General features: G+C 48.8%; 2 protein-coding genes across 7 annotated transcripts; one reads left to right on the top strand and one right to left on the bottom strand.

Annotated features, from left to right (window-relative positions):
* Nucleotides 1-4911: 4911 nt before the first annotated feature.
* mogat3a (monoacylglycerol O-acyltransferase 3a) lies at nucleotides 4912-16124 on the bottom strand. 6 transcript variants are annotated; one of them, XR_008333983.1, is made up of 12 exons: nucleotides 15811-16124; nucleotides 14620-14798; nucleotides 14416-14476; nucleotides 14307-14343; nucleotides 14073-14269; nucleotides 10493-10623; nucleotides 10259-10302; nucleotides 10031-10121; nucleotides 7899-8029; nucleotides 7665-7708; nucleotides 7427-7517; nucleotides 6061-6195 (listed from the first exon to the last, which is right to left on the bottom strand). XR_008333983.1 is itself a non-coding variant. In XM_053416271.1 (9 exons), the coding sequence occupies exons 1-9, from the start codon at nucleotides 15902-15904 to the stop codon at nucleotides 4978-4980; spliced, it is 1008 nt and encodes a 335-aa protein (XP_053272246.1). In that variant the 5' UTR covers nucleotides 15905-16124; the 3' UTR covers nucleotides 4912-4977. The 6 variants fall into 6 exon arrangements, 2 of the variants coding, with proteins under 2 accessions (XP_053272246.1, XP_053272245.1); XR_008333980.1 differs by lacking the exon at nucleotides 15811-16124 and adding an exon at nucleotides 15385-15659; XR_008333982.1 differs by lacking the exons at nucleotides 14307-14343; nucleotides 15811-16124 and adding an exon at nucleotides 15385-15618 and having other exon boundaries at nucleotides 14073-14216.
* Nucleotides 15990-22999, top strand: LOC128430247 (uncharacterized). The gene is made up of 7 exons (XM_053416269.1): nucleotides 15990-16962; nucleotides 17466-17961; nucleotides 19443-19961; nucleotides 20042-20435; nucleotides 20623-20712; nucleotides 21171-21242; nucleotides 21335-22999. Coding segments are annotated over exons 1-7 (2553 nt in total). The 5' UTR covers nucleotides 15990-16960; the 3' UTR covers nucleotides 22315-22999.
* The last annotated feature ends 654 nt before the right edge of the window (nucleotides 23000-23653 follow it).

Raw genomic sequence — 23653 nt, forward strand, 5'->3', positions numbered from 1 at the left:
GTGTAGTTGTGTCTCAGAGTGTGTGTAGTTTTGTTTCAGTGTGTATGTAGTTGTGTCTCAGAGTGTGTGTAGTTGTGTCTCAGAGTGTGTGTAGTTGTGTCTCAGTGTGTGTGTAGTTGTGTCTCAGAGTGTGTGTAGTTGTGTCTCAGTGTGTGTGTAGTTGTGTCTCAGAGTGTGTGTAGTTGTGTCTCAGTGTGTGTGTAGTTGTGTCTCAGAGTGTGTGTAGTTGTGTCTCAGTGTGTGTGTAGTTGTGTCTCAGAGTGTGTGTAGTTTTGTTTTAGTGTGTATGTAGTTGTGTCTCAGAGTGTGTGTAGTTGTGTCTCAGAGTGTGTGTAGTTTTGTTTCAGTGTGTATGTAGTTGTGTCTCAGAGTGTGTGTAGTTGTGTCTCAGAGTATGTGAAGTTGTGTCTCAGAGTGTGTGTAGTTGTGTCTCAGTGTGTATGTAGTTGTGTGTTCTCAGGTTGTGGTTCTCTCTCTCCAGCTCCTTGTTCTTCTTCTGCAGTTCTGTGATGGCTTCTCTCAGAAGCTCCACCTCCTCCCTCACGGTCACCATCAGGTGAGTCTTCACCAGGTCCTACACACACACAGACACACACAGACAGACACAGACACACACACACACACACACAAACACAAATAAACAAATAAAAAAAATACACAAACAAACAGTTACATTGCAGTTGATTCCTACTCACCATGGCTCGTTCCACTTTACTGTCGATGGCAACCAGACTGTTACAGGAAGAACTGAAGAGACAGACAGGTGAGTGAGACAGGTGAGACAGGCAGGTGAGACAGGCAGGTGAGACAGACAGGTGAGAGGTAGACAGGTGAGACAGACAGGTGAGAGGTAGACAGGTGAGACAGAAAGAAGAGACAGACAGGTGAGACAGACAGGTAAGACAGACAGCTCTGATCAATATTTGAATCAAACATGTGATCAGATTTTATGACGATGTTCCGAGTCAGCCCCGCCCTCTTTGCTGAGTTGTCATGGTTACCTGTGGCAGAACAGCAGCAGTGACATCATGGTGTTTTCGGAACCCGGCCCAGTGGGAGGAGCTCTATTAGAGATTGACCAATGAGGACGAGGAGGCGGGGCAGAAGGCAGGGTCATGTGATGCGATTGGTTGCAGCCTCTGGGCTGTACCTCAGTGATTGGTTGAGCTGAGGGTGGGGTTGGCTTGGTACCCGGCCAGGACTCTCTGACCCCTGACCTCTGACCTCTGACCTTTCTACGATCTCGTAAAACAACAGGTGTCTCTGGTCGCTTAGCAACCGGCTGCAGAGTCCTAACAGGGAGGGGCGGAGTCGACGGAGGACGACGATGAGGACGAGGAAGAGCTCCAGGGTTAGAGACGGGAGAAGACGACTTAGCACGACCAAACATCTTCAGCCAATCACAGCCCACCAACAGACGTGATCCTCCAATCAGACATCAGACATTGCAAGGACATCCCGACCAATGACAACTCAGAAGAAAATTTAAATATCCAATCAAACCACAAAATGTCCAAAAATCCAAGACCAGTTATCCTTTGGTAACAGAAAGTTCATTTAGAAGTAGAAGTTGAGATGATCCATGATTGGCTGTCTCTGTCAACGAGTGAGAGACATCAGGTTTTCATTTGGACCTCTCCTCTCTCTCCCACGCACACACTCACTCTCTGATTGGCTGCTGTCTCATTCCAGCTCCCGCCCACTCACTGTCGTAACCAATAGGAATGTGGCGGTTCTGCCCACCTACAAACAGAGCTTCATTCATTCACACACACAAATCATTTTTCTGGAAAACCTAAAAACTGAGGTCATTTTTGATTTCCCATAGTTTGAGATCAATCAATGATGTCATCTGCTCTTGAATAAGAAGTGAAGTGACGCTCGATATCAGAGGGTACGATTTAATTCAAAGAAGGAAAGTGATAAGAAATATAAAAGTACAGGAATGTTAGTGTAAGATTTAATTAAGTCTTACACTTAGTGCTCCGGCTGTGTCAAAGTTTTCAAAGTTAAAAAAAGACAGATTTTCATTTCACAGGAACAAGGCAAATAATAAAAAGTTTAGAAAGTTTACACTGAACTTTATTTTAAAAACTTTATTATTCTTAAAGAATAGGCTCTGAATGAATGGTTCCAGTGTTCACACACACACACACACACACACACACACACACACACACACACACACACACACACACATACACATTGCTGTGAACAATCAGTCAATTGTGGATTGTGTGTGTGTGTGTGTGTGTGTGTGTGTGTGTGTGTGTGTGAACAAAATGTTCTGACATGATTCTGTTTTACAAACATCAACAAACAACAACAACAACAGAGGCCAGAGCTCTGTACTCTGAAGCAGGATTTGCCTAACCCTAACCCTAACGTCAGGTTTAATTGATAGTTTTCAGTTTTACGAAGTTTGTTCACTTGTTATCAGGTAAATCACCATGGTAACTCAACCTGAACAGCTGACCTGCTCCAGGTGAAGTTGGACATAAGAGCCCTCGATAGAAGAAAGCTTCTACTCCTTCTTTAGGACATGTAGAACCTTCAGAACATTTAGATGCTTAACAGCCCTAACCCTAACCAGCTTTATAGAACTGTGTAACAGGGTTTGTTAACCCACCCTCCTCGGTCACCTGACTTGAAACCTGGTATGTTGAACCAGCTCCGTGTTCAGGGTCTTTTCTACGAAGCTGGTTCTACATATTCAGGATATCTTTCTGTTTTGATGAATCAAACAAACGTTGAACATAACCTCACCATCACACCCAGGCTGTGAGAGGCTTGTTTCCACGGAGAAACAACAAAAAGACGAACCTGGATTGATCTGTCCAAAAAATCCAAGAGGACTCTCCCTACCCTGTCTAGTGCCCCTGAGCAAGGCACCTTACTCCCCCAACATCTGCTCCCCGGGCGCCGTACATGGTCGCTCACTGCTCTGTGTGTCCTGCACCAGATGGGTCAAAAGCAGAGGTTACATTTCCCTACCTGCAAGAGTGTGCCTGTGCATGTTTGGGACAAATAAATGCATCTTAATCTTAAGAGATCAAACAGTCTAAAGCTCCGCCCACTGGCTATCCCTTCCTTTGAACCATGACATCATGTGCTTAGAGGGTCTGTGGACCTGGTGTGGATTGTTCAAGTCTCTGAGGAGGACCAGGGTCTTCAGAGACCCACAAGATCCTCTGAGCTCCTCTGAGGAGTTTCGTAAAGTGGTCCCAGTACCACAGTCTGCATCTGCTTCACCCACTGGTACTGATGTACTGGGAGTGTAAGCGGAGCAGAGCCACACATACTTTAATACTTTGATCCTTAAAGTAACTTTATCCTGTGAAATAAATATTTATTGGGGGACAGATAGTTTCCAGATTTACCTTGTGATAGCCCCCCCCCGCCTCCCTCTCTCTGGGACTTGAACACTGACCACAGTGACTCTGTTGTGTGGTGCACACTCTCCTTAAAGGAAGTTTAAATCAACGTCTGGTTGGTTCAGTGGATCTCAGCCTCTAACTCACCCAGTAGATCTCAATCTCTCCAGACTCATCCGGTCACCAAAACACCAGATGACCTCAGTCAGCTTCCTGGAGACAGGTCCATGTGTTTTTATTGAGTAGTGATGTCAGAGGATTCCACCACAGTGTGTGTCCTCGGAGTCAGCGTTAGTCCTCGGAGTCAGCGTGTGTCCACATCATAGGATTCTCAAGTTTCGGATCAATCAATTAATCAATCAAATGTTCATTTTATAGCCCATATTCACAAATCACAATTTGTCTCATAGGGCTTTAACAGGGTCTGGAGGCCTCTTCATTTCTTTTCAACACACTAACCCTCGTCTTGTTAGTAAACAACAGGTTACTGAGTTATTTATCTCATTCACACACGTGATTATATCGTGGTCACATGATATTTTTACCGAAGGTCACCAGGGGGCGTTGAAATTTACACAATGACACAATACCAGATGTTTTACCAGCTGTTCTTCCTGCACTGAGCAGCTGTAACTGTTTTCTTTACTCTGGATGTTTGTTCTCCTCTGATTTTTATTATACAATATCCTTGAAAAATATGAGGCTCTGCTGTCAGTCAAACTGTCAATGTCTGTGATTGGTAACATGCAGTAAACCCCGCCCCTTTCGTGTGCACATGCACAGATCTTGATGAAGAAAACCTAATTTAGTGAGTTGATAACCAGCATCATGTGACCACAGCCTGAGTGTGATGGTGAGGTTATGTTCAACGTTTGTTTGATTCATCAAAACAGAAAGATATCCTGAATATGTTGAACCAGCTTCGTAGAACAGACCCTGAACACGAAGCTGGTTCAACATACCAGGTTTCAAGTCAGGTGACCGAGGAGGGTGGGTTAACAAACCCTGTTACACAGTTCTATAAAGCTGGTTAGGGTTAGGGCTGTTAAGCATCTAAATGTTGTTAAGGTTCTACATATTCTATATCCTATCCCATCTGCATGCCTAAGTGTCCTTGGCAAGATGCTGAACCCCTAAATGGCCCCTCATAAATGCTGAGTGTTCTAAAAATGTAAGTCGCTTTGGATAAAAGCTGCAGCTAAATGACATGTAATGTAAAGATGGAGTAGGGAAGCTTTTTTCTATCGAGGGCAATTTTGAGTTGAGTTGTTCTTCTCTGGCTCATCTGTGATGTCACAGAAGACACCTGTGTTACCTTAAGAAGATGATGATCTAATAACCATCCTCAACTGTTGTTTACATTTAATTTATGTCTAGTTGCACTTTGTAGTTTGTCTTTTTGAAGCTCTTTTGATAAAGGGGTCAGTGAAATTATATATAAAATGTAATGATATGTAAACACAGAGACATTGCACCATGATAACTCTGCTAACACTGATAGCATTGTGTTAGTTTTCCCAATTCAAATCAAGGCCACTGTGGTCAGCTGTTTATTGACAGGTCATGTGCAGGTGATGACATGTGACACACGTGTCATGTGAAGTCATTTGAATGTGAGGTGCTGGTCGTCGTTGAAGCCGTAAGCGTGTTTGTTCTGCTCGAACAGGTCTTTGAGACACGTCAGATAAACTCGATGAAGAGTCTCGATGTCCTCGCTGCTGGGACAAGATGTCTGGGCGACCGAGATCGGTTTTCCCACTGAAATCAGAGAGAGAGAGAGAGAGAGAGAGAGACAGAGACAGAGACAGAGAGAGAGAGAGAGAGAGATGTAGTGGAACCACAACAAGAAACAACTCAGACTCCAACTGGTGCTAACTGGTGCTAACTGGTGCTAACACTACAACGTGGACCTACAACGTACCTACGGTGTGGATGGACTTCCTGTACGGCATCAGGCCGAGGCTGTACTGGAACACTCCTCTGGCATGAAACAGAGGAACTGCAAATCCCATGATGCTCTGCAGCTGGTTCTGTGGACACAGAACTACAAAGTGATAATCCCATAATGATAATGCTAGCATCTCAACAACCAGGAATTAGCCGCAAGCTAACATACCAACAGTCTGTGTGGTAAGTTCTTATATATATATATATATATATATAAATATCAAATATATTACATTTATTATGCACCAAATATAAAGAGTTGAACTCTGACCTGTAGCGTCCTCAGATTGGAACCTGAAGGATTCTTTATTTGATCAAACAACTCGTTTTCTCCAAAAGAAAAAACTGGAACCAGCTGAGCCCTGCACACACACACACAGACACACACACAGACAGACACACACAGACACGCACACACAGACACACACAGACACACACACACAGACACACAGTCGTTGTAATGTTGACAGCCCCGCCCCCTGATCTCAGATGTGATAAGCTCCACCCACCCATGTCTCAGAGCCAGTTTGATGAAGCCCTTCCGTTTTTGCACCTGAAAAAAAGCATAAAACTGTCAAATTTAATATTTTATTAGTTGTTCAGATCAAATCTTCAGTTTATATATAATTATATATGTATATAATACATTTAAATTTAATGAATTTATATAATGTATTTATATTTTTTTATGAATTTATATAATATATTCATAGATATTCATATCTGAATGAAGTGACAGGCACCTGCAGCGTCAAAGCTCCGGGTCGAGCGTCCAGAGACTCTGGAGCTCCGCCCACTGCGATGACAGCAACATGTCCTCCTTCAGGACGACTCACAAGGTGAGACAGGCTGGACTTAGAGCTCGACACCAGACCTGAGGGACAGACAGGTGAGAGACAGACAGGCTGGACTTAGAGCTCGACACCAGACCTGAGGGACAGACAGGTGAGAGACAGACAGGCTGGACTTAGAGCTCGACACCAGACCTGAGGGACAGACAGGTGAGAGACAGACAGGCTGGACTTAGAGCTCGACACCAGACCTGAGGGACAGACAGGTGAGAGACAGACAGGCTGGACTTAGAGCTCGACACCAGACCTGAGGGACAGACAGGTGAGAGACAGACAGGTGAGAGACAGACAGGCTGGACTTAGAGCTCGACACCAGACCTGAGGGACAGACAGGTGAGAGAGACAGACAGGTGAGAGACAGACAGGCTGGACTTAGAGCTCGACACCAGACCTGAGGGACAGACAGGTGAGAGACAGACAGGTGAGAGACAGACAGGCTGGACTTAGAGCTCGACACCAGACCTGAGGGACAGACAGTTAGAGACAGACAAGTGAGAGACAGACAGGTGAGAGACAGACAGGCTGGACTTAGAGCTCGACACCAGACCTGAGGGACAGACAGGTGAGAGACAGACAGGTGAGAGACAGACAGGCTGGACTTAGAGCTCGACACCAGACCTGAGGGACAGACAGGTGAGAGACAGACAGGCTGGACTTAGAGCTCGACACCAGACCTGAGGGACAGACAGGTGAGAGACAGACAGGTGAGAGACAGACAGGCTGGACTTAGAGCTCGACACCAGACCTGAGGGACAGACAGGTGAGAGACAGACAGGCTGGACTTAGAGCTCGACACGAGACCTGAGGGACAGACAGGTGAGAGACAGACAGGTGAGAGACAGACAGGCTGGACTTAGAGCTCGACACCAGACCTGAGGGACAGACAGGTGAGAGACAGACAGGTGAGAGACAGACAGGCTGGACTTAGAGCTCGACACCAGACCTGAGGGACAGACAGGTGAGAGAGACAGACAGGTGAGAGACAGACAGGCTGGACTTAGAGCTCGACACCAGACCTGAGGGACAGACAGGTGTGAGACAGACAGGTGAGAGACAGACAGGCTGGACTTAGAGCTCGACACCAGACCTGAGGGACAGACAGGTGAGAGAGACAGACAGGTGAGAGACAGACAGGCTGGACTTAGAGCTCGACACCAGACCTGAGGGACAGACAGGTGAGAGACAGACAGGCTGGACTTAGAGCTATATATATTACATTTATTATGCACCAAATATAAAGAGTTGAACTCTGACCTGTAGCGTCCTCAGATTGGAACCTGAAGGATTCTTTATTTGATCAAACAACTCGTTTTCTCCAAAAGAAAAAACTGGAACCAGCTGAGCCCTGCACACACACACACAGACACACACACAGACAGACACACACAGACACGCACACACAGACACACACAGACACACACACACAGACACACAGTCGTTGTAATGTTGACAGCCCCGCCCCCTGATCTCAGATGTGATAAGCTCCACCCACCCATGTCTCAGAGCCAGTTTGATGAAGCCCTTCCGTTTTTGCACCTGAAAAAAAGCATAAAACTGTCAAATTTAATATTTTATTAGTTGTTCAGATCAAATCTTCAGTTTATATATAATTATATATGTATATAATACATTTAAATTTAATGAATTTATATAATGTATTTATATTTTTTTATGAATTTATATAATATATTCATAGATATTCATATCTGAATGAAGTGACAGGCACCTGCAGCGTCAAAGCTCCGGGTCGAGCGTCCAGAGACTCTGGAGCTCCGCCCACTGCGATGACAGCAACATGTCCTCCTTCAGGACGACTCACAAGGTGAGACAGGCTGGACTTAGAGCTCGACACCAGACCTGAGGGACAGACAGGTGAGAGACAGACAGGCTGGACTTAGAGCTCGACACCAGACCTGAGGGACAGACAGGTGAGAGACAGACAGGCTGGACTTAGAGCTCGACACCAGACCTGAGGGACAGACAGGTGAGAGACAGACAGGCTGGACTTAGAGCTCGACACCAGACCTGAGGGACAGACAGGTGAGAGACAGACAGGCTGGACTTAGAGCTCGACACCAGACCTGAGGGACAGACAGGTGAGAGACAGACAGGTGAGAGACAGACAGGCTGGACTTAGAGCTCGACACCAGACCTGAGGGACAGACAGGTGAGAGAGACAGACAGGTGAGAGACAGACAGGCTGGACTTAGAGCTCGACACCAGACCTGAGGGACAGACAGGTGAGAGACAGACAGGTGAGAGACAGACAGGCTGGACTTAGAGCTCGACACCAGACCTGAGGGACAGACAGTTAGAGACAGACAAGTGAGAGACAGACAGGTGAGAGACAGACAGGCTGGACTTAGAGCTCGACACCAGACCTGAGGGACAGACAGGTGAGAGACAGACAGGTGAGAGACAGACAGGCTGGACTTAGAGCTCGACACCAGACCTGAGGGACAGACAGGTGAGAGACAGACAGGCTGGACTTAGAGCTCGACACCAGACCTGAGGGACAGACAGGTGAGAGACAGACAGGTGAGAGACAGACAGGCTGGACTTAGAGCTCGACACCAGACCTGAGGGACAGACAGGTGAGAGACAGACAGGCTGGACTTAGAGCTCGACACGAGACCTGAGGGACAGACAGGTGAGAGACAGACAGGTGAGAGACAGACAGGCTGGACTTAGAGCTCGACACCAGACCTGAGGGACAGACAGGTGAGAGACAGACAGGTGAGAGACAGACAGGCTGGACTTAGAGCTCGACACCAGACCTGAGGGACAGACAGGTGAGAGAGACAGACAGGTGAGAGACAGACAGGCTGGACTTAGAGCTCGACACCAGACCTGAGGGACAGACAGGTGTGAGACAGACAGGTGAGAGACAGACAGGCTGGACTTAGAGCTCGACACCAGACCTGAGGGACAGACAGGTGAGAGAGACAGACAGGTGAGAGACAGACAGGCTGGACTTAGAGCTCGACACCAGACCTGAGGGACAGACAGGTGAGAGACAGACAGGCTGGACTTAGAGCTCGACACCAGACCTGAGGGACAGACAGGTGAGAGACAGACAGGTGAGAGACAGACAGGTGAGAGACAGACAGGTGAGAGACAGACAGGCTGGACTTAGAGCTCGACACCAGACCTGAGGGACAGACAGGTGAGAGACAGACAGGTGAGAGACAGACAGGCTGGACTTAGAGCTCGACACCAGACCTGAGGGACAGACAGGTGAGAGACAGACAGGCTGGACTTAGAGCTCGACACCAGACCTGAGGGACAGACAGGTGAGAGACAGACAGGTGAGAGACAGACAGGCTGGACTTAGAGCTCGACACCAGACCTGAGGGACAGACAGGTGAGAGACAGACAGGCTGGACTTAGAGCTCGACACGAGACCTGAGGGACAGACAGGTGAGAGACAGACAGGTGAGAGACAGACAGGCTGGACTTAGAGCTCGACACCAGACCTGAGGGACAGACAGGTGAGAGACAGACAGGTGAGAGACAGACAGGCTGGACTTAGAGCTCGACACCAGACCTGAGGGACAGACAGGTGAGAGAGACAGACAGGTGAGAGACAGACAGGCTGGACTTAGAGCTCGACACCAGACCTGAGGGACAGACAGGTGTGAGACAGACAGGTGAGAGACAGACAGGCTGGACTTAGAGCTCGACACCAGACCTGAGGGACAGACAGGTGAGAGAGACAGACAGGTGAGAGACAGACAGGCTGGACTTAGAGCTCGACACCAGACCTGAGGGACAGACAGGTGAGAGACAGACAGGCTGGACTTAGAGCTATATATATTACATTTATTATTCACCAAATATAAAGAGTTGAACTCTGACCTGTAGCGTCCTCAGATTGGAACCTGAAGGATTCTTTATTTGATCAAACAACTCGTTTTCTCCAAAAGAAAAAACTGGAACCAGCTGAGCCCTGCACACACACACACACAGACAGACACACACAGACACGCACACACAGACACACACAGACACACACACACAGACACACAGTCGTTGTAATGTTGACAGCCCCGCCCCCTGATCTCAGATGTGATAAGCTCCACCCACCCATGTCTCAGAGCCAGTTTGATGAAGCCCTTCCGTTTTTGCACCTGAAAAAAAGCATAAAACTGTCAAATTTAATATTTTATTAGTTGTTCAGATCAAATCTTCAGTTTATATATAATTATATATGTATATAATACATTTAAATTTAATGAATTTATATAATGTATTTATATTTTTTTATGAATTTATATAATATATTCATAGATATTCATATCTGAATGAAGTGACAGGCACCTGCAGCGTCAAAGCTCCGGGTCGAGCGTCCAGAGACTCTGGAGCTCCGCCCACTGCGATGACAGCAACATGTCCTCCTTCAGGACGACTCACAAGGTGAGACAGGCTGGACTTAGAGCTCGACACCAGACCTGAGGGACAGACAGGTGAGAGACAGACAGGCTGGACTTAGAGCTCGACACCAGACCTGAGGGACAGACAGGTGAGAGACAGACAGGCTGGACTTAGAGCTCGACACCAGACCTGAGGGACAGACAGGTGAGAGACAGACAGGCTGGACTTAGAGCTCGACACCAGACCTGAGGGACAGACAGGTGAGAGACAGACAGGCTGGACTTAGAGCTCGACACCAGACCTGAGGGACAGACAGGTGAGAGACAGACAGGCTGGACTTAGAGCTCGACACCAGACCTGAGGGACAGACAGGTGAGAGACAGACAGGCTGGACTTAGAGCTCGACACCAGACCTGAGGGACAGACAGGTGAGAGACAGACAGGTGAGAGACAGACAGGCTGGACTTAGAGCTCGACACCAGACCTGAGGGACAGACAGGTGAGAGAGACAGACAGGTGAGAGACAGACAGGCTGGACTTAGAGCTCGACACCAGACCTGAGGGACAGACAGGTGAGAGACAGACAGGTGAGAGACAGACAGGCTGGACTTAGAGCTCGACACCAGACCTGAGGGACAGACAGTTAGAGACAGACAAGTGAGAGACAGACAGGTGAGAGACAGACAGGCTGGACTTAGAGCTCGACACCAGACCTGAGGGACAGACAGGTGAGAGACAGACAGGTGAGAGACAGACAGGCTGGACTTAGAGCTCGACACCAGACCTGAGGGACAGACAGGTGAGAGACAGACAGGCTGGACTTAGAGCTCGACACCAGACCTGAGGGACAGACAGGTGAGAGACAGACAGGTGAGAGACAGACAGGCTGGACTTAGAGCTCGACACCAGACCTGAGGGACAGACAGGTGAGAGACAGACAGGCTGGACTTAGAGCTCGACACGAGACCTGAGGGACAGACAGGTGAGAGACAGACAGGTGAGAGACAGACAGGCTGGACTTAGAGCTCGACACCAGACCTGAGGGACAGACAGGTGAGAGACAGACAGGTGAGAGACAGACAGGCTGGACTTAGAGCTCGACACCAGACCTGAGGGACAGACAGGTGAGAGAGACAGACAGGTGAGAGACAGACAGGCTGGACTTAGAGCTCGACACCAGACCTGAGGGACAGACAGGTGTGAGACAGACAGGTGAGAGACAGACAGGCTGGACTTAGAGCTCGACACCAGACCTGAGGGACAGACAGGTGAGAGAGACAGACAGGTGAGAGACAGACAGGCTGGACTTAGAGCTCGACACCAGACCTGAGGGACAGACAGGTGAGAGACAGACAGGCTGGACTTAGAGCTCGACACCAGACCTGAGGGACAGACAGGTGAGAGACAGACAGGTGAGAGACAGACAGGCTGGACTTAGAGCTCGACACTAGACCTGAGGGACAGACAGGTGAGAGACAGACTGGTGAGAGACAGACAGGCTGGACTTAGAGCTCGACACTAGACCTGAGAGACAGACAGGTGAGAGTAACAGACAAGTGAGAGACAGACAGGCTGGACTTAGAGCTCGACACTAGACCTGAGAGACAGACAGGTGAGAGTAACAGACAAGTGAGAGTAACAGACAGAAAGGTGAGACAGACAGGTGAGAGACAGACAGGCTGGACTTAGAGCTCGACACCAGACCTGAGGGACAGACAGGTGAGAGACAGACAGGTGAGAGACAGACAGGCTGGACTTAGAGCTCGACACCAGACCTGAGGGACAGACAGGTGAGAGACAGACAGGTGAGAGACAGACAGGCTGGACTTAGAGCTCGACACCAGACCTGAGGGACAGACAGGTGAGAGAGACAGACAGGTGAGAGACAGACAGGCTGGACTTAGAGCTCGACACCAGACCTGAGGGACAGACAGGTGAGAGACAGACAGGCTGGACTTAGAGCTCGACACCAGACCTGAGGGACAGACAGGTGTGAGACAGACAGGTGAGAGACAGACAGGCTGGACTTAGAGCTCGACACCAGACCTGAGGGACAGACAGGTGTGAGACAGACAGGTGAGAGACAGACAGGTGAGAGACAGACAGGCTGGACTTAGAGCTCGACACCAGACCTGAGGGACAGACAGGTGAGAGAGACAGACAGGTGAGAGACAGACAGGCTGGACTTAGAGCTCGACACCAGACCTGAGGGACAGACAGGTGAGAGACAGACAGGCTGGACTTAGAGCTCGACACCAGACCTGAGAGACAGACAGGTGAGAGTAACAGACAAGTGAGAGACAGACAGGCTGGACTTAGAGCTCGACACTAGACCTGAGAGACAGACAGGTGAGAGTAACAGACAGGTGAGAGACAGACAGGCTGGACTTAGAGCTCGACACCAGACCTGAGAGACAGACAGGTGAGAGTAACAGACAAGTGAGAGTAACAGACAGAAAGGTGAGACAGACAGGTGAGAGACAGACAGGCTGGACTTAGAGCTCGACACCAGACCTGAGAGACAGACAGGTGAGAGTAACAGACAGACAGGTGAGACAGGCAGGTAAGAGACAGACAGGTAAGGTATCAACAATCACTGTGATGTTCTGTTTAGACGTTGTGCTCAGCGTCATCTTAGTTTTTTGAAACCAGAAGTAGCCATATTTAGAGGAGTCGGGGGTGGAGCCTGACTGAGTACTGGATGACACGCCCACCTACACCTGTCCCCTGCATCCATTGGGCGGTACTATCTGTCAGTCACACTGTGGTACCCCCCCATCCGGTGCTTTATGTTTGACTCTAAATGATCATAATTCACTAAATGAACATCAGCTTTTGAAGAAGACTTGAAACTAGCGACTGAGACAGAAACTCCTGAATGTTACTGAAATTATAAAGAGAGAAGTCACTTTCTATAGAAACTACCAGAGGAGTCGCCCCCTGCTGGCCTCACCTTCTACAATCAGACTCTACTTTTATTTAGATATAATATAAATATTTGTATATAATATATAAACTGTGTATTGGTTAAACCTGAGCTGTCACAGAATAAATCAGCATTGAAGATCAGAGAGAAAGCAGAGCTCTCACTCTTAGGAGTAAAAAGAAGAAAGTGTCTGAGTCTCTGTGTGACCGACTGATCGCCTCAAGATTAATGATCAAACTGATCGATCGGGGGGGGGGGCAGCCAATCAGAGAGCACCTCTCTGCCTCCTCCTGCACCGACCTGTCACAGTGTTTACTCAGATCAGCTGATTGAGAACATCAGACGATGACACATGTGACGTTTACTCTAAATACGAGTTTCATAACATCAACAGTTTTTATTTAATCACATCGATATGATCAAGTCAGAGAGACAGACAGACAGACAGACAGGCAGAGAGACAGACAGTCAGAGAGACAGGCAGACAGACAGACAGGCAGAGAGACAGGCAGACAGACAGACAGTCAGAGAGACAGACAGACAGACAGGCAGACAGACAGGCAGACAGACAGACAGGCAGTCAGACAGACAGCTGTGTACCTCCACTCATGATGTATTCTCTGAACAGAGGGACTCTGAACCAGAACGGTAACATCAGCAGGTGAGAAGTCAAACCAGGAAACAGACGAGAGAATCCTGTGGACTCGGTACAGAAGTTACCAAACGCCCCCGCCACCAGAACACCTGAGAGACAGACAGGCCGTGAGACAGACAGGTCCACACAGCCACCAGAACACCTGAGAGACAGACAGGTCAACACAGCCACCAGAACACCTGAGAGACAGACAGGTCCACACAGCCACCAGAACACCTGAGAGACAGACAGGTCAACACAGCCACCAGAACACCTGAGAGACAGACAGGCCATGAGACAGTTTCTCACCATGTGGGTGAAAACCAAAGATGTAGTTTTTCCTTGGATCCAGATCAACTGTTTTAATCAGCTGCAGAAACAAATCAATAATCAATAAATGACTAATAATGATTTATCAATATTGAACAATGGATGTTCAATTATCAATAATAAATGATGAAAAATCTGTAATGATTAATTAATGATCCATAATTAATGATCATCAGCTCTGACCGTTAATGGAAAGTAATCTCTGAAGTAATCCCACACGACCCAGCTCCTGACCCAACGTGACCTCCGACCTCCACTGCTGGGCGTGTCCCAGTCCAACCACAGCCAACCAGAATACAGCAGGGCCAGCATCCACCAATCAGAGAGAGCCAGCAAGACAAACACTGCCAGGCAGCACTGAGCTGAGGGAGAGACAGGTCGTTAGAGAGACAGACAGTCAGAGAGAGAGAGAGAGAGAGTGAGACAGAGAGGGAGAAAGATAGAGACAAAGTGAGAGAAAGACTGTGAGACATACAGACAGACAGGTACCAGGAGCCAGGTAGGAGAACGTCCACTGTAGAACAGACAGACAGGTACAGACAGACATACAAATACAGACTGACAGATACAGACAGGTGATACAGACAGACAGGTACCAGAGCCACGGTGGAGAACGTCCAAGGTACAGACAGAAAGGTACCAGGAGCCAGGAAGTAGAACAGAGAGACAGGCACAGACAGCCAGGTACAGACAGAAGGATACAGACTGACAGGTACCCAGAGCCAGGAGGGAGAACATCCAGTGTAGAACAGACAGACAGATACAGACAGACAGGCACAGACAGACAGGCACCAGGAGCCAGGAAGTAGAACATCCACTTTAGATAAGACAGACAGATACAGACAGACAGGTACAGACAGATACCTAGGGCCAGGAAGGAGAACATCCACTGTAGAACAGACAGACAGACAGACAGACAGGTACAGACAGGTACAGACAGACAGGTACCCAGAGCCAGGAAGGAGAACATCCACTGTAGAACAGACAGACAGGTACAGACAGACAGGTACAGACAGACAGGTACAGACAGATACCTAGGGCCAGGAAGGAGAACATCCACTGTAGAACAGACAGACAGGTACAGACAGACAGGTACAGACAGACAGGTACCCAGAGCCAGGAAGGAGAACATCCACTGTAGAACAGACAGACAGGTACAGACAGGTACAGACAGACAGGTACAGACAGACAGGTACACAGAGCCAGGAAGGAGAACATCCACTGTAGAACAGACAGACAGGTACAGACAGACAGGTACAGACAGACAGAGACAGACAGGTACAGACAGGTACCCAGAGCCAGGAAGGAGAACATCCACTGTAGAACAGACAGACAGGTACAGACAGGTACAGACAGGTACAGACAGACAGGTACCCAGAGCCAGGAAGGAGAACATCCACTGAAGAACCGCCGCAGTTTGAAACCTCCTCCGCAGCGGAACGTTCATCGGAGCGAACTCGATCTTCATGCCGGCGGTCGAGCTCCTTCGCCCGGCTTGGAGCGCGGCGACGTCCCGGTGTCTCTGCTTGATGTCGGTGACTGTCTGTCTCTCGCCTTGTCTGTCGGTAGATGAGCAGGTTGACTTCCTGATTGGTTGAAACAAACTTGAATTAAATCTTTATTCAGTTTGAACAAACTTCACAGACAGGCTGCGCGCGCTCATCCACTGCACATGCGCCCGACAATGTTTCCTCTCAGCCAATCACAGCTCGTGACGACACACGCCTGAAGGGATGCGCGTTCACGGAGGATGAGAAACATTTAAACATTTAAACATGATGAGTGAAACATGAGCTGGTGCATCAAACATCACTAACTACCTTAGCTAGAATAACATTTAACTAAACCAAACCGAACTAAACTTTAACTTAATCTTAATCTTTAACTGTAACTTTAACTGTAACTGTAACTGTAACTAAACTAAACTGAACTAAACTAAACTAAACTTTAACTGTAACGGTAAGAAGCTCAGAAGAAAAGACAAAAGCTATAATCTTAAATCTCTCTTAAATGCAGAGAAAATATCATTTTAGTTTTTAATAAACATTTTATTTTGACTCAATAGAACCCGCACCTGACACCTATATTGCATTACATTGCATATTGCAATTTGACACTGTTCTACTGTTTGCATTTCACTTTTTACTTGACTTATTATATCTTTTATCTTTTATATATTTTTATTTTATATATTGTGTTTATTGTTTTTCTTATGTGTGTTCTATTTATTGTGTTTTTATGTTCATTGTATGCACCAATAACCAGAGCAAATTCCGGGTAGGTGTAAACCTAGTTGGCAATAAACACCTTCTGATTCTGATTCTGATTCTGATTCTGATATATTTTAAGACATCTTGATCTACACTCCAAACCACTTGGTGGCGGTAATACACCAAATCGTTGTTTGCCACCCGTCAAAAAAAGAAGAAGAAGAAGCGGTGGGGGGGTGGAGGAGGAGAAGCAGCAATAGCAGAAGAAGAAGAAGAAGAAGCAGAAGAAGAAGTCGCTGTTTACACGGCTGCACATGTGAGTTGTTTATCTTCGTTTCACGTGAAAAGCAGTTACACGTTAGCTCCTCACAAGCTAACAAATGCTAACAGCGCCGGTGTTGTGGTTAGCCCATCTCCCGTCAGCTGTTAGCATGTTGGCTAATAGTGGATCGGTTTCCATTATCGGACACACCCTGCTCCGACTATGTTCCGTCCGCTGTCTGACCTCCGCACAGTGTGTCCATTGTTACCTCATCCAGCAGCTGGTGTGTGTTACTGTGTAAATGTGTGTGTGTCAGTGTGTGTTTGTTACTGGTTAAATGTGTGTGTATGTGTGTGTCAGTTTGTGTGTGTGTGTTACTGTGTAAATGTGTGTGTATGTGTGTGTCAGTTTGTGTGTGTGTGTGTGTTACTGTTTAAATGTGTTTGTACGTGTGTGTTACTGTGTAAATGTGTGTATGTCCACCTGTATAAACTCGTCTGGTGTGACTGTGACTCGAGTGTTCTTCATCAGACGCTGTTTGTGTGTGTCATCCTCAGGTCTGCCGTTACCGTGGAGACCGCTGTCATCACGGAGGTCAAAGCTGTCGTTGCCATGGCCACCAACATGGAGGACCACGTGTGTGAGCAGCCCCCCCCTCTGGAGGAGGAGCTGAAGAAACCCGCTAGCCGCCGCCGCCGAGCCGGTGTGTCACTAGGGAGGCGGGGCCAGAAAGGGAAGAAGTGGGGCCCCGCAGACAAGAGGCGGGGCCCAGGGGAGAAGAGGCGTGGTCAGAAGGAGAAGCGGCGAGGTCAGGAGGAGAAGAAGGAGAAGAAGAAGGAGGGCGTGACGGTGAAGAGAATGTGGAGTGGAGGGAAGCGACAGTACTGTGTGTTCTGTCGACGTCCGCAGGTGAAGATCGCCCGACACCTGCTGAGAAAACACACAGAGGAGCCGGAGGTGATGGCCGCCAGCACGCTGCCCACGGGCTCCAAACAGCGCCACCTGCTGCTGGACCACCTCCGCTGCAGAGGCAACTACCTCCACAACATCGAGGTGTGTTCACCTGGGAACAACCATCTGTCTGTGGACCTGTCTGTCTGTTTACCTGTCTGTGGACCTGTCTGTCTGTGTACCTGTCTGTCTGTTTACCTGTCTGTGGACCTGTCTGTCTGTGGACCTGTCTGTCTGTGTACCTGTCTGTCTGTTTACCTGTCTGTGTACCTGTCTGTCTGTGGACCTGTCTGTCTGTGTACCTGTCTGTGGACCTGTCTGTCTGTTTACCTGTCTGTGTACCTGTCTGTCTGTGTACCTGTCTGTCTGTGTACCTGTCTGTGTACCTGTCTGACTGTGTACCTGTCTGTGTACCTGTCTGTCTGTGTACCTGTCTGTCTGTGTACCTGTCTGTCTGTTTACCTGTCTGTGTACCTGTCTGTCTGTGTACCTGTCTGTCCGTGTACCTGTCTGTCCATGTACCTGTCTGTCCGTGTACCTGTCTGTCTGTTTACCTGTCTGTGGACCTCTCTGTCTGTGTACCTGTCTGTGGACCTGTCTGTCTGTTTACCTGTCTGTTTGTGTACCTGTCTGTCTGTTTACCTGTCTGTGTACCTGTCTGTGGACCTGTCTGTCTGTGTGCCTGTCTGTCTGTTTACCTGTCTGTCCGTGTACCTGTCTGTCTGTGTACCTGTCTGTCTGTGTACCTGTCTGTCTGTTTACCTGTCTGTGTACCTGTCTGTCTGTGTACCAGTCTGTGTACCTGTCTGTCTGTGTACCTGTCTGTCTGTGTACCTGTCTGTCTGTGTACCTGTCTGTCCGTGTACCTTTCTGTCTGTGTACCTGTCTGTCTGTTTACCTGTGTACCTGTCTGTCTGTGTACCTGTCTGTCTGTTTACCTGTCTGTGTACCTGTCTGTGTACTTGTCTGTCTGTTTACCTGTCTGTGTACCTGTCTGTCTGTGTACCTGTCTGTCTGTTTACCTGTCTGTGTACCTGTCTGTCTGTGTACCTGTCTGTTCGTGTACCTGTCTGTCCATGTACCTGTCTGTCCGTGTACCTGTCTGTCTGTTAACCTGTGTACCTGTCTGTCCGTGTACCTGTCTGTCCGTGTACCTGTCTGTCTGTTAACCTGTGTACCTGTCTGTCCGTGTACCTGTCTGTCTGTTAACCTGTGTACCTGTCTGTCCATGTACCTGTCTGTCCGTGTACCTGTCTGTCTTGTTAACCTGTGTACCTGTCTGTCCATGTACCTGTCTGTCTGTTAACCTGTGTACCTGTCTGTCCGTGTACCTGTCTGTCTGTTAACCTGTGTACCTGTCTGTCCATGTACCTGTCTGTCCGTGTACCTGTCTGTCTGTTAACCTGTGTACCTGTCTGTCCATGTACCTGTCTGTCCGTGTACCTGTCTGTCTGTTAACCTGTGTACCTGTCTGTCCGTGTACCTGTCTGTCTGTTAACCTGTGTACCTGTCTGTCCATGTACCTGTCTGTCCGTGTACCTGTCTGTCTGTTTACCTGTGTACCTGTCTCTCTGCCCCCTCAGGTGATCAGACAGGGCAGTGGGGAGATCATCCCGTGTCGTCAGCCCTCAGAGGAGGTCGATGCCAGGAACTACCTGCCCTGTCCGCTCTGCCTCGGGTTCTTCCTTCGCTCTGATCTCTGGAAACATCAGGCCTCCTGTCGTAAGAAGCTGTCGTCCAACCCCTCCAAAGACTCCGCCTCCACCACAGACACCACGTCGGACACCACATCTGACTATACAGGAAAGTCTGTCTGTGATCGAGGAGACAACAGGACTTCCAGGTCCACGGAGGACACACTGTCTGACCCCCAAGGGGACACAGCTGCAGCAGAACAGACCTGTGGACCCGGGTCCAAGCAGCCGGATGCTGCTGCACCCAGTGGGGATCAGAACGCGACCTCTGACCCCGGGGTGGATCGGCCAAGGAAGCGCATTAGGGTCCAAGCCGCAGCTTCCCGCCTCCTTCCAATTTCTGGCGGAGCATCGGAGAGTTGTAGTGAAGTCCTGCATCGCATGAACCAGGACCACATCTCACATCAGGTCTGCTCACCTGGTGTCCTGTGTCTCTACGTGTCCATCCTTTACCCCTCTCTGTGTTAATCCTTCTTCACTCTGTCCAGGTCAAATCTGATTGGTTGATCTGTAAATATGGAAACAAGTTGATGGGGAACCAAGATGGCGGTCAGAAGAGGTACGATTATGTCAGTCAGAAGCTGCGGGAACTCGGGAGGTTCCTACTTGCAGCTAAATCCCTGGACTCTGGGGTCCACGCCCTGCTGGACGTTCTGGCTCCAGGCCGCCTCAGCCTGGCGCTGGCTGCTGCCAGAAAGGCGTCCGGGTACCGATGGAGCCGCCCTCCGCTGGCGGTGAAGACCACACTGAAAACAGTTTGTGAGATTGCCATCGGAGAGAGTCTGCAGGACGGAGACTGGGAGGCTGCAGCCAAAACCACCGACTTCTACCACATCCTGGGAAGAGAGTGGGACAACCTGGGGCTGCTGAACCCCGACGCAGGTAACAAGGGGTCAGACCTCGGGACGCATGGTTAAACAGAACTCAGCTGAATTTGATCCTGACCAGATCCTCTTATCACTCTAGTCTCTGAGGCGGTGCAGCCAGGGTCAGTTTACGATTCTTCACAGCTCGTCAGGATGAGGAGGAAGTTCAGAACGGATCATGTTTTACTTCTTTGTTTCTCCAGTGGCTCCTGAAGGAGGAACCAAGCAGAAGAAACAACTGGTCCAACCACGGAATGAGAAGTCGAGTCAAGAGTCTGAGCCAAGTCCTGTGGGTGAGTCCTGATTGGTGCAGGGCCTCAAATATGATAAACACCTGTTCATATGCACAAGTAAGATGAGGCTCAATCTGAAGGTCATGTGACATTTACATGAGTTAAATATGACTAACGTTTGACGGACTTCATGATTAATATTCATTAACTGCAGCCGTCAAACAAACATCAGACCCTAGACGCTGCAGGTTGTTTACTTTCTTTCCTTCTCAGCTTTATGATGTTTCTTTGTTATGCATCACAAAGATAGAAGGTGAGTGACAAACGAATGAAAATATGTATTTCTGCCTGAAGCTAACATTAGCTCAGATGATCCAGATGACTTAATGTGGATGTTACTCAGTAAGTGAAAAATGGAAACAATTATCTTTATCCCTTTATTATTCAGTCAACCTTCACAGAATGTCCAGTAGAAGATTCTATTGACCTCCTTCCTCTCTGTCTCTTACCTTCTGTAGTTCCATCAAAGAGCAGCAGCAGACCTGATTCCTCGGTTCCACCAGAGTCCAGACTGCAGACTCCCCTCACAGGTAGGTCCACCTGGATTCATAAATCCATCACTAACCATCAGGAGCTCATCCTGGTTTTCTGTAGTTGTATCACCTCTTCATCTGTGTTTCAGTTCCTGTGGCTCCGAGAAAGGTCCGACGTCGCCCGTGGTCATCTGCAGAGAAGGAGGCCGTCTGGAGACAGCTGGGAGTCCACGTTCTGGTGCAGACAGTACCCGGAAAGGAGGTCTGTCAGCGCTGTCTGGACCTTGAGCCTGTCCTCAGAGGTCGACATTGGAAAGACATAAAGAACCAAGTCCACAACCAAATCCAGAGCCAAAAGAAGCAGCAGTTCCACGCCCAGATGGACCTTCAAGACCCCCAGGAACAACCGAATCAAGAACATGACCAAACACAAACTCAGAAGAAGCAGCACCAGCACTTCCAGGCCCAAATGGACCAACAGGGAAAGGACCACACCCAGAACCAGAAGAAACAGGAGTACCGTGCCCAGATAGACCACCAGGACCAGGACAATGTTCAGAATCAGAAGAAACAGCAGTACCATCTCCAGTTGGACCAACAGAACCAGGACCACACCCAGAAAAAACAGCAGTTCCAAGTTCAGATGGACCACCAGGACCAGGAAAGCATCCAGAACCACAGGAAACAGCATTACCACACCCAGATGGACCACCAGGACCACCTTCAACTTCATAAAAAGCAACTATGCCATTCTAGATTGGACCAGCCCGACCATATTCAGGTCCACAAGAAGCAGCTGTACCAAATGGACCAGCAGACCCAGGTACTGCAGTCCACACTGGACCGGGACGCCTCGTCTCTTCTGACCGGCACTCCATTTGGACCTGATGGACTTCATCGGGCCACAGGACTCTCACTTGTGGAGCGGGACCCCATCATCAGTCCATATCCACTTCCACACCGGGCCCCCGGGCTTCACATGGACCAGCTGCTGCCCAGAACAGAGTGGACTGATGAGTCTCTGGCCCAGAACTACCCAATCAACAGGCAGCTAGCCAGGAGCCTTCTCCCAGATGCACCCACAGGAGGACCTCTGCCCAGTCCACACTCTGGACATGTGCACTTCTGACAGACACGCCCACTTCTGACGGACACGCCCACGAGGGCCCTGAACACAATTGACGGTATCAGATAATAATGTGTTGTGTTTCCTTATAATGAAAACAAGTCTTGAAGACCTCCAGGCCCTGAAAATAAAATTAAACCTTTTCCATCACAGGTTCCTGAAACTTTCTGTTCATGAAACGATCCTGAAGTTCAAAAGTCACCAAACACAAACTTCGTAGAAACTGAGTATCTAAGAAAAATCTGCGTAATCGCATAAATCTTAACGTTGACCTTTTTAATCATAGAACTCTTGTTGTAGAACTTTTTATGTCTTTTAAATAATTTCTTCACAACTTGACTAAGTGTCACTTGGACTCAAAGATGAAATGATTGGATGTCAAAGGTCAAAGGTCACAGTGACCTCATAAGGAAAATCAGATGTTTGTAGACTGAACGTTGGTGGAGACAAACCATCACAGGACGATGATTCCAGTTCTTTGTAGAAGCAGAATTTATCTGACTGGTGTCAGAACAGAGTTTGTCAGTCGGACACGTTCACAGTGAAATGTTGAACGTCTGTGATCTCTGCTGCTGAACAACTGACCAGGCAGAAACAAGACGTGTCTCCTGTGATGAACATCTGCACTGGTTTGTAAACACGATGGAGAATGAACCTGAGAGCTTCTCACTGGTCCAGCTGATGGTTTCAGCTCTCATCACTCTCATCGTCATCCACTTATCCGGGGTCGGGTCGCGGGGGGAGCAGCTCAAGCAGGGGGCCCCAGACTTCCCTTTCCCGGGCCACATTGACCAGCTCTGACGGGGGGATCCCGAGGCGTTCCCAGGCCAGTGTTGAGATATAATCTCTCCACCTAGTCCTGGGTCTTCCCCGAGGTCTCCTCCCCACTGGACGTGCCTGAAACACCTCCCTAGGGAGGCGCCCAGTGGGCATCCTTACCAGATGCCCGAACCACCTCAGCTGACTCCTTTCTAAGTACAGGAGCAGCGGCTCTAATCCGAGTTCCTCACGGATGACTGAGCTTCTCACCCTATCCCTAAGGGAGACGCCAGCCACCCTTCTGAGAAAACTCATCTCGGCCGCTTGTACCCGCGATCTCGTCCTTTCGGTCATCACCCAGCCCTCATGACCATAGGTGAGGATAGGAACGAAGATCGACCGGTAGATCGAGAGCTTTGCCTTGCGGCTCAGCTCTCTTTTCGTTACAACGGTGCGGTAAAGCGAACGCAATACCGCCCCCGCTGCTCCGATTCTCCGGCCAATCTCACGCTCCATAGTACCCTCACTCGCGAACAAGACCCCGAGGTACTTGAACTCCTTCACTTGGGCTAAGGACTCATTT

Source organism: Pleuronectes platessa, chromosome 23 (assembly GCF_947347685.1).
Source record: "Pleuronectes platessa chromosome 23, fPlePla1.1, whole genome shotgun sequence".
Lineage (NCBI taxonomy): Eukaryota > Metazoa > Chordata > Actinopteri > Pleuronectiformes > Pleuronectidae > Pleuronectes > Pleuronectes platessa.

Excerpts from the sequence above, each read along its gene's own strand:
- LOC128430247 (XM_053416269.1), top strand. Across the intron at positions 20,713-21,170 it reads GTCTGAGCCAAGTCCTGTGG|TTCCATCAAAGAGCAGCAGC; the intron begins GTGAGTCCTGAT and ends TACCTTCTGTAG. Across the intron at positions 21,243-21,334 it reads ACTGCAGACTCCCCTCACAG|TTCCTGTGGCTCCGAGAAAG; the intron begins GTAGGTCCACCT and ends TCTGTGTTTCAG.
- mogat3a (XM_053416271.1), bottom strand. The coding sequence starts at position 15,904 with ATGAAGATCGAGTTCGCTCCGATGAACGTTCCGCTGCGGAGGAGGTTT. Across the intron at positions 14,217-14,415 it reads CTTTGGTTTTCACCCACATG|GTGTTCTGGTGGCGGGGGCG; the intron begins GTGAGAAACTGT and ends TCTGTCTCTCAG. Across the intron at positions 5,405-10,030 it reads CCAATCTGAGGACGCTACAG|AACCAGCTGCAGAGCATCAT; the intron begins GTCAGAGTTCAA and ends CTGTGTCCACAG.